This window comes from Fringilla coelebs (genome assembly GCF_963513975.1).
Source record: "Fringilla coelebs genome assembly, chromosome: 5".
In the NCBI taxonomy this organism is placed as follows: domain Eukaryota; kingdom Metazoa; phylum Chordata; class Aves; order Passeriformes; family Fringillidae; genus Fringilla; species Fringilla coelebs.
This window is the reverse complement of record NC_140033.1, coordinates 70,412,095-70,421,936: the sequence shown is the minus strand read 5'-3', so window position 1 is coordinate 70,421,936 and position 9,842 is coordinate 70,412,095. Positions and strand designations below refer to the sequence as shown.

The 9,842-nt window shown below is 43.6% G+C and overlaps 1 protein-coding gene across 1 annotated transcript; it reads left to right on the top strand.

Annotated features, from left to right (window-relative positions):
- Positions 1–533: 533 nt before the first annotated feature.
- On the top strand, positions 534–9,318 carry RERGL (RERG like). Its single transcript, XM_084205505.1, has 5 exons — positions 534–1,497; positions 1,589–1,645; positions 5,878–5,951; positions 7,039–7,187; positions 8,282–9,318. Exons 1-5 carry the CDS (start codon positions 1,446–1,448, stop codon positions 8,562–8,564), a joined length of 615 nt encoding a protein of 204 aa, XP_084061631.1. The 5' UTR covers positions 534–1,445; the 3' UTR covers positions 8,565–9,318.
- The last annotated feature ends 524 nt before the right edge of the window (positions 9,319–9,842 follow it).

Here is a 9,842-nt window from a genome sequence, read left to right as displayed (position 1 = left end):
TTTTGTGGATGCTCAAAACCAAACAGGCACTTGAGGAACCTCAAAAAAAAGAGGCACAGCAGACACAGGGTGTTTTTTCAGAGGGTAAATCCTTTCTACCTCACCCCCCCATATCTGTAGTATTTTGCTCTTTCACATTTTCCCTTTTCACAGGTGTACTGCAGGTCTTAGCTGAACAACACTGTGCACCACACAAATCCAAATTGAAATTCAATAAAAACATTCTCAGGCACAAAGAGACAAGCCCATAGAAGGTTTTTACAAGATTAGAGATTTAGTGAGAGTTAGATGAGAGTTTTAAAACCTGGGGTGGAGAACAGAAAAGTGCAAACCATTTTTTAAATTTTTTTTTTTTTTTAGCAAGTTTCTCCCAGAATCACTTTAAAAAACCCCCAACCAACCAAACAAAAAACAACCCAAAACCACCTTAGGTTCTTCACTTTCATATTCCTGGTATAAAATGATGACAGGAGTGCAAAACAAAATTAGAGCAAAACCAAACACACAAGCACACACACAGGTTGGGTTTTGGATTTTTTGGGGTTTTGTTTGTTTGTTTGGGGTTTTTTTTTGTTAGTTTGTTTGGGGTTTTTTCGTTGGGCTTTTTTTGTTGTTCTTTTTTATTTATTTATTTCTGTTTTTTGTTTTGGTTTTTTTTGTTTGTTTGGTTTTATTTGGTTTTTTTGGGGGAGTCTTTTTTGTTTGGTTTTTTGCAGGAGGTTTTGTTGTTGTTTTTTATATTTTTGGTGGGTTTTTGGTGCTTTTTTAATTTGAGCTTTTTGTTGGTTTTTTGTTGGTTTTTATTTGTTTGGGTTTTTTTGTTGCTGTTTTTTATTTGTTTGGGGTTTTTCGTTGTTGCTTTTTATTCGTTTGTTTTTTGGGGTTTTTTGGGCTTTTTGGCTTTTTTATTTGGAATTTTTTGTATGTTTGTTTTTGGTTTTTTTTTTTTTTGGTTGTTCTTTTTTATTTGTTTGGCTTTGAGGTTATTGGTAGGTTTTTTTGGTGGGTTTTTTTTGGGGTTTTTTTTGTTTTTTTTTTTTGGGGGGTTTTTTTGGGTTTTTTTTTTTGGTTTTTTTTTTGGGTTTTGGCTTTTATTTTTTTTCCTTTTTCTTTTGTGGCTTTTTTTTCCTGCTTTCCTTTCCCCCCATCCCCCCGAGGGGAGGAGGAGGAAGCAAGAGGAAGGCGACCGGCACAAAGTTGGCGCGGCGGGCGCGGCCGGGGGGCACCGCAGGGGAGGAGGAGGAGGAGGGGAAGGGGGAGAAGGAGGAGGAGGAGGAAGGCGCCTCTCAGAAGGCGCAGAGGCCGAGCCCCGCCGCGGGGAGCTGCACCTCCCCGGTGGGAGGAGGCGGGCTGAGGCTGAGGGATGCGGGATGCGGGATGGAGGATGCGGGGCGGCGTCGCCCGAGGCGCTTTAAAGGCTCGCAGGCGGCGGCGGCGGCGGAGCGATGAGCGAGGTGAAGGTGGCCGTGCTGGGCGGCAGCGGAGCCGGCAAGTCGGGTAAGGGTGAGGGGGAGAAGCAGGGAACGGCTCGGGTTGGGTGGAGGGGAGGCGAGGCCGCGCTAATCCCGGCTGTGCTTCCATCCCGCAGCGCTGGCCGTGCGGTTCCTGACACGGCGCTTCATCGGAGAGTACGCGTCCGGCGGCGGTGAGCCCCGGGGCTGGGAGGGAGGGATGGAGGGAGGGATGGAGGGAGGGATGGAGGGATAGATGGAGGGATGGATGGAGGGATGGATGGAGGGATAGATGGAGGGATAGGGGGAAGGATGAAGGGATAGATGGAAGGACAGATGGAGCAGGGATGGAGGGATGGATGGAAGCAGGGAAGGGGGGATAGATGGAGGGATGGATGGAGGGATAGATGGAAGGATAGAGGGAAGGATAGAGGGATAGATGGAAGGACAGATGGAGGCAGGGATGGAGGGATGGATGGAAGGATAGATGGAGGGATAGAGGCAGGGCTGGAGGGATGGATGGATGGATGGACGCAGGGATGGAGGGATAGATGGAAGGATGAAGGGATGGATGGATGGATGGATGGATGGATGGATGGATGGATGGATGGATGGATGGATGGATGGATGGATGGATGGATGGAGGCAGGGATGGATGGAGGCAGGGATGGATGGAGGCAGGGATGGATGGAGGCAGGGATGGAGGGATAGATGGAGGAAGAGATGGAGGGAGAGATGGAGGGCTGGATGGAGGGAGAGATGGAAGGATGGATGGATGGATGGATGGATGGATGGATGGATGGATGGATGGATGGATGGATGGATGGATGGAGGCAGAGTTGGAGGGATGGATGGATGGAGGCAAGGATGGATGGAGGGATGGATGGAGGGTTGGAGGGATGGAGGTTTTTTTCCCTGGGGAGAGCAAGTGCTAGATGCATGTTGATGTATGTATGTGACACAGAAACTGCATTTAGGGGGAGGCAATGGCTTAGAGCTCAGAGAGTGCAGTGTTTTTATGTGAAAAAGTGCCTGAACAGAAATGATGAGCAAAGAGGGTGGTAGTGCTAATATTCAAATCTCATAATTAATAAGTTTGACCACCAAACTCCCAAAAAACTCACTTCTTTTTTAAACCAAAACAATGTAGCACATCTTTTTTATCTGGCAAGCTTTATCTTATTATTATTATTACCTGTAAAACTCATGCTCTTTCACAAATCTGTAGCTTGGTTTGTCAGCCCTGAAAGTAAAAGTTTAAACAACAAAGCACAGAGTACATTTCTGAAGCACTGCTTCCAAAAAAGCAGATATAAGTGCTTAACAAATGGTGGAAAGTGGAGTAGCATTTCTCGATTGCAGTTGGTCTCAACAATATCCCATTACTTCTATTGTGAACTGTAAAGTTTTTTTCTGACAAGGCGCTGTGAGCGCTTTTCCCCCTTGCGGTTCCCAAGCACTGATTTGATGGAGATTTTGGGAGTGGTAGAACTTTGGGGGAGGTGGGAATTTCCCCTCGGTTATCGGAGGGAGGTCCTGCCGGGGTGTGAGCCCTGGGGAAAGGGGAGAGGGTGAGCCGGGGGTCGGGGGGAGATCTCTGCTCTCAAAGCGGCTGGGGAGCGGCTGGGGAGGGGAAGAGAACGGGGCTGAGAGTGGGGTATGGTCCGCTCGATCAGAGAGAGCAAAGGAAGAGACTAAAAAACCGCAACCAAGACCTGCTCGACCGAATATCCCCTCCTCGGCTCCAGGGGATATTCAGATAGTTTAAGGGCACGGGTGGGTGATCAAAGGCTCCCCCTGGGGCTGGAGGGCGCTGCTTTGGTGGCTTTGAGGAAAGCCTGGCTGGTCACGGGATTAAATGTCCCTTTGGTGCCATTCGTGTCACTTTCCCTAAGACACTTCTAAATCTAGGAAGGTGGCAAAGCAGGACTTGAACTTTTCCGTCCCGGGTGGAAATACCGTTCAGCTGATGCACAAATAACCCTGGAAGTGATGTGGCAGGAGTCCCAAAGCTTAAGGAGGCACAGAGATTGCCCTCTACCTCACTCTCCCTGCCAAAGTCAAGGATTCTCTCCACCCTTTTTGTTTTCCCCTTCCCACAGGAATCAGAGTAGCTTCCAGTGATCTGTAAATAACAAATTAAAAAGAAGGAAAAACTTAACGAGGAACGGAGAAAAGAAAAAGAAAAAAGAAGGAGAATAGAGAAAACGAAGAGAAAAAAGGAGGAAAAACTTAAGGAGGCACAGAGATTGCCCTCTACCTCACTCTCCCTGCCAAAGTCAAGGATTCTCTCCATGCTTCCCCCCCCAGAGGTCAGAGTAGCTTCTAGTGATCTGTAAATAACAAATTAAAAAGAAGAGAAAACTTAATGAGGAACAGAGAAAAGAAAAAAGAAAGAAAATAGAGAAAAAGGAAAAAGCAAAAAGGAAAAACTTAAGGAGGCACAGAGATTGCCCTCTGCCTCACTCTCCCTGCCAAAGTCAAGGATTCTCTCCATGCTTCCCCCCCCCAGAGGTCAGAGTAGCTTCCAGTGATCTGTAAATAACAAATTAAAAAGAAGGAAAAACTTAACGAGGAACAGAGAAAAGAAAAAAGAAAGAAAATAGAGAAAAAGCAAAAAGGAAAAACTTAAGGAGGCACAGAGATTGCCCTCTGCCTCACTCTCCCTGCCAAAGTCAAGGATGCTCTCCACACTTCCCCCCCCCCACAAGGAGCCAGAGTAGCTTCCAGTGATCTGTAAATAACAAAGAAAAAAGAAGAGAAAACTTAATGAGGAACAGAGAAAAGAAAAAAGAAAGAAAATAGAGAAAAAGAAAAAAGGAAAAACTTAAGGAGGCACAGAGATTGCCCTCTGCCTCACTCTCCCTGCCAAAGTCAAGGATTCTCTCCACACTTCCCCCCCAGGAGCCAGAGTAGCTTCCAGTGATCTGTAAATAACAAAGAAAAAAGCAGTACTAAGCTGAGTTGCATTGAATATATCCAAATGAACTTATTCTGAAGGAAGAGCTGCAATTGTACCTGTGTGCTCTACCTTTATCTGTTATTATACAAACACAGACTGAGCAGGCACTTTGTGTCCCAGCTGGCTGCTCTAGTCTAAGCTACCACATGTAAATTCTGTGCTCTCTGTGTGTTCCAAGCCACCTACAACCAAAACCAGGTTCTGCTCTCAGCCTCCAGTACTGCAAGTGCTGTAAAAGGCATTACAACCCCCCAGAACATTTTCATTTTTTAACAAATGTCTGTTGGAAGATAAGTTTACCCCTGTGTCTAGAGATGAGGAAAGTGGTAATAGAGCTGGTGAAATAAAGATCATGCCACTATTAGTGGGATCAAAATAATAATTAAAGGTTTGTTTAATTAGGAAACAAGCAAGGAGCTGTAGATTTTATACCCTGAGATGCTTGGGACTGATAGTTTATCATCAGATGAATTCTCAAGATGAGCATGAAGAATGCTGAAGATGCTGAGTTCCAGAGATCACTGAGCTACCCCTCATTGCACAGCTTAAGTGCTGTCAGCACCAATTCTTGTCCCTGAAGTTCAGAAAATGACAAATTACAGCACAGAAAGCCTGTTGGCAGCCACAAACTGCTTACACTTGCTCAGAACATCCTGCTGCTTTAAATAGTAGGGATGGTGTGGCTGCAGGAGAGTTCCCAGTGCTGGTGGAGAGCCCTAAATCTGAGACACTGCAGAAATATTTTTGGACCAGATGCTAAGGACGTGGTCCTGTAAATACTCTTGGCCTAATGCTGCCTGGTATGAGAACCCTTAAAGCACCAGAAGCCGTGGTAAATAAATATTATTGCTAAATAAAACTCCTGTGCAGAATCAGAGCTGCACATTTTATAATCCTGAGCCCTGGTATCAAGCTGAATGATGATCAGCATTTTGTGAGGATTGTGAATTCCCCTCACCTCTGTTTTGGGAGAAGAAAAGCAGGGTCTGAAAGGATTCACTCACCAAGACTTTGATGGGAGCACCACAGTGAGATGGTGTTGGTCTGCCTGGGGGCTGGATTGGTGCAAAATTCAATAGGTTTGCTTCCAGGGTGTGCTCAGAAAAAAACAACCAGTCAACAAAACAAACAAAAAACCAAAAAAACCTTCCCTAAAAACCTTCCTTACCTGAAAAAAAAAACCAACAAAAAACCAAAAACAGATCAGAGACAAAACATTTCTACATGTCTTGAGAAACCAATCACATTACCAGTATTCAAGGAATTCTCAGTATTATCAAATTGCACTGTTTCTTTTCTTTTCTGTTCTTTTCTTTTCTTTTCTTTTCTTTTCTTTTCTTTTCTTTTCTTTTCTTTTCTTTTCTTTTTTCTTTTTTCTTTTTTCTTTTTTCTTTTTTCTTTTTTCTTTTCTCTGTCATCCCCAGTCAGTAACACTGATTTTCTTTGGATAATTATCTATCTTAGAATGCATCTACACCAAACACTTGTGCCTGGACGGGAGGCAGATACACCTGGAAATTTATGACCCTTGTTCCCAGGTAAGAATTTAGCAGGAGGAGGATAAAGAAAAGCTGTTCTTCATTACCTGTGTATATGGTAAAACGGGTCAAGGGGTTACAAACTTTTAATTGTTGGAATTTGTGCCTGCTCTTTTGGCTTTGTTTTTTTTTTTTAACTGAATTTTTATACTTGCTGGGGCTTGGAACTGCTGAGTACTTTCCCACTAGCAAGAGAGATTTTGGTTGCACATATTTGTGCTAGTGCTCTCTGAGCTGTCTGTACTAATTTTTTTTTCCTTAGAACAAGGCCTAACTTAAGCTGTTTTGCAAAGTAAATGACTTTTTTTTTTCTGATTAGCTTCCAGTTTTTTATCTATTTTAGGTCCTATGGTCTTGCTAGTTGCTGCCAAGTCACGTGCAGGGATAAGCTAATTTTAAATAGTTTTGAAATGACACTCCTTTGCTTAATGGGACAGTTTAAAGCTGCTGCTTTCTGGAAATCAAACTGTGGCAGCTTTTTGGTGTGAAGAGGGTCAAGAATTAGTATAACCCTATTATCACTCAAGTGACTTTTGTCCCTGGATTTGTTAAATTCAGCTGCAGATTGAAAGAAGATTTTTTTCCCTAGCTCTTCAGAAATTTAACATATGGCTCATTAGTGTTTGAAACTTGAACAATTCAAAGAGGAAAGAAAATCTTTAAGCTTACTGTACTCAGGACATTAGGAACAAGCAAACCAGAGCTCCAACCACAAAACACAAATGTTGATGGCTCCTGTGTGTTTCACCCTCATGTAACCCCGCAGAATATTAAGCATAATCAATGGCTGTACAGGTTGTGGATTTTCACTGCTTAAACAAAGTGTAAACATTTCACAATGAAATTGTCAGTGATCCAAAGTGCCATTTTTGATGTTGGTTTATTTATTTGTATAAATAAACTCATACAAATATAAAGGCTTTATTTCAAAGGCTTTTGGAGCTGCACTAGCCTGATGCCAGCACCTAAACCTGTTAAACACCTTGCAATGAAAGTGACTGTGTTGTGGCATTCACAGCGACAGAGAGAAGGCTCTGGAGGGGCAAGAATAACATTTTTGTTCCTTGTGCTTTTGCACCTCTTTCAGCCCCAGCAGGGGAAGCTGTCCCTGGCAGATGAGCTGCACTGGGCTGATGGCTTTATCATTGTCTACGACATCAGTGACAGAGCATCCTTCGCCTTCGCCAAGGCGCTGCTCTACAGGATCCGAGAGTCTCACATGGGAGTTTGTAAAAAGTAAGTGGCATTATTGGTGGTTTTTTTCCCCTCAGCAAGACCCTTCTGTGAGCTTTCAGGCTGTCCTAGCAGCAATTAAAATCCAGCAGCATCAAAGTGATGTAATACAATCCCAGCAAGGTGCCTGAGGATAAAACAGGTACCTGTGTGGCAAATTACACAGGTCAATTTTACTGTATCCAAACCCAGCTACACCAGGATTTTGGTTCTTATTTCTTACAGAAGTAGCGTTTAAATGATTGCTGTAAACATTTCTGCTGTGTTACACAGGTAAAAAAGCCTGGCATAGTCAGTCAGTGCTTTTACTCTCCCGCTCAATTACCAATGGAGATACACAAATCCAGGGGCTGAAGAAAAGCAATAAAGGAAAGTAATGCCACAAATATCTCCTAAACTGCCTTTGGTGGTGACCCCAGCATCATTTGTGCCATGGGTGGCCATTTGGAAAGAAAGAAAGGACTTAAAAAAAAAAAAGAATCACCAGAACTACAGGTGTGAGTGTGGGTGGGGGTGTGCATTGCTGCATCAGCCAGGTGAGGTGCTTTCTAAATAAAAGAGTGAAATCCTTTACCTGTATCAGAAGAGAAGCAAAACCCCCCATTTTTCTGTCTGCTTTACTGCTGAACTGTCTTAATTAAGGTTAATTTCTGAAAGGAATCATTTTAGCAGAAGCTTGGAATTAGATTTCCTCTGTTTCTTTCTGAGTTATGTCACTGACACTGATCTGTCTCTTGGACTCTGTTCTGTTATCTGCAAATGGAAATAATGATCAGGTTGCTTCTTCATGAAGTCCAGGTGCTGACAATATACTCAGCAGCACAGAGCATGAAAAAAAAGCAGTGGATTAAAAAATACATTAATTCTTTGAGTAGAGAAAACAAAAATTAAAATCTACTGGTAGAGAACAGCTTGTCTGGCAAATCCTTTGAGAAATGGAAAACTGCAATAATTCCTGGCAAGGTGAGGGGGCTGGTTAGCTCATTTTGGTTTTTTTTGCAATGCTTGTTGTCCTGAACATACACACTGAATTTAGCACAGCACACAATACAGCACTGTACATATCTTTTCTCTAACAAGAACCTTTTTCATTTCAGGATGGTCGAGTCCTCCATATTTTTGGTTGGCAATAAACAGGATTTATGCCACATGAGGGAGGTTGGCTGGGATGAAGGACAGAAGCTGGCAATAGATAACAAGTGCCAGTTCTGTGAACTGTCTGCAGCAGAGCACTGTCAGGAGGTGGTGGCAATGTTCACCAAGGTGCTGAGGAACATCACTGCCAGCTCCAAAGTGAAGGAGAAGAGACGACCCAGCGGCTCCAAGTCAATGGCCAAGCTGATCAACAACGTCTTTGGGAAGAGGAGGAAATCTGTGTAAGAGATGGTTAGTCCTGAAGCTGGAACAAGCTGAAATAATGGAGCTGAGCTCTTGGGATTCACTGAATTTCCTCCAAAGGTCAATATGGGGAGGAGTAAGACAGTAGAAACCAAAGGTGGGAGACAATACCTAGAAGACCTGAACTTCTATTTCAGCTCTGCTGCAGATTTACTGTATAGGGCAGTGCCATTTAAACTGTAAACTGCTCCAGAGGAGAGTTTAGTCTCTATTTATTCAACACCAACATTGCCTTGGGTAGAGCTTCTAGGTGCAACTGAGGCATAAACAGATAAATAATTTCACAGATTCACTTCTATTGGAAAAGACCCTAAAGTCATCAAATCCAGCCACTAACCAAACACTACCAAGTCCACCACTAAACCACACAACATCCAGTAAACTCAGCCTTGCTGATCAAAATCCCACTTCAGAATCCTGAGTAGTATTTTTTGCGCGTGTGCAAGAACATTTGCACTAAGAAAAGCAAAATGCTGCAGCTTCATGTGGTAATGTACTTGTACTTAACTCAGGTCCTTGTGTGCCTTACACTTGCTGAAATTCATGAATTCCATGCTTAGACACCAAGTCTACAAAAGGTAGTGACCTTCAGAGCTGCCTTGCAGAGGCACCAGAAGCAGGGAAGCAGACACATAAAGCAGTATTGTCTCCTGCTTCAGTATCTTTTTTTCTTTATTCCATGAGTGATGAGAGAAAGTGGAGAGGGTTGGGGAGTGTGGGAGCTGAAATGTTGGTGAAATGTTAGTCAGTGAGCACTGAGCTGTTTTGGCAAGGTGGTCGTTGAGTGAAATAATTTTACACAGAGCAGCTTTTGTCAGCTTTAACAAAAGTTTCATTAGCTGCAAGGTGGGTGTGACTGCTCAATCTCTTGGAAGGCTCGTGGGCTGGTAAAGAGCACAAGTTCTTTAGGATTTCTGCCTGGATTTAAAGGTCAGCCTGCTGGTGAGACCTGTGCTCACAGAGAGTGTTTTTCCTAATAACCAATGTCCTTACAACTACTCATGGCTGTGGCATTGAAATACCAGAGAGAGCACTGAGTGCTGCTAGCTGCACTCTCCAGATGTGGATATTAAACATCAGATGGGTTTAAATGTGTTGTCAGTTGACATTCAGAGCTCTTACTTGAGACAGCTAAATAAGGGCTTAGCCCAGAGTGTTTGCAAGTGCTGTGCTCATAGAGAAATTATGAAAGGGAAGTGATCTGGAGATGAATTGCTGCCTCCTACCCACCCCAGGGGACAGCTGGGATTCAGCCTTTGT

Coding starts and splice junctions, on each gene's coding strand:
- RERGL (XM_084205505.1), top strand. CDS start 1,446: ATGAGCGAGGTGAAGGTGGCCGTGCTGGGCGGCAGCGGAGCCGGCAAG. Junction 1,498..1,588: donor CAGCGGAGCCGGCAAGTCGG/GTAAGGGTGAGG, acceptor TCCATCCCGCAG/CGCTGGCCGTGCGGTTCCTG. Junction 5,952..7,038: donor TTTATGACCCTTGTTCCCAG/GTAAGAATTTAG, acceptor CACCTCTTTCAG/CCCCAGCAGGGGAAGCTGTC.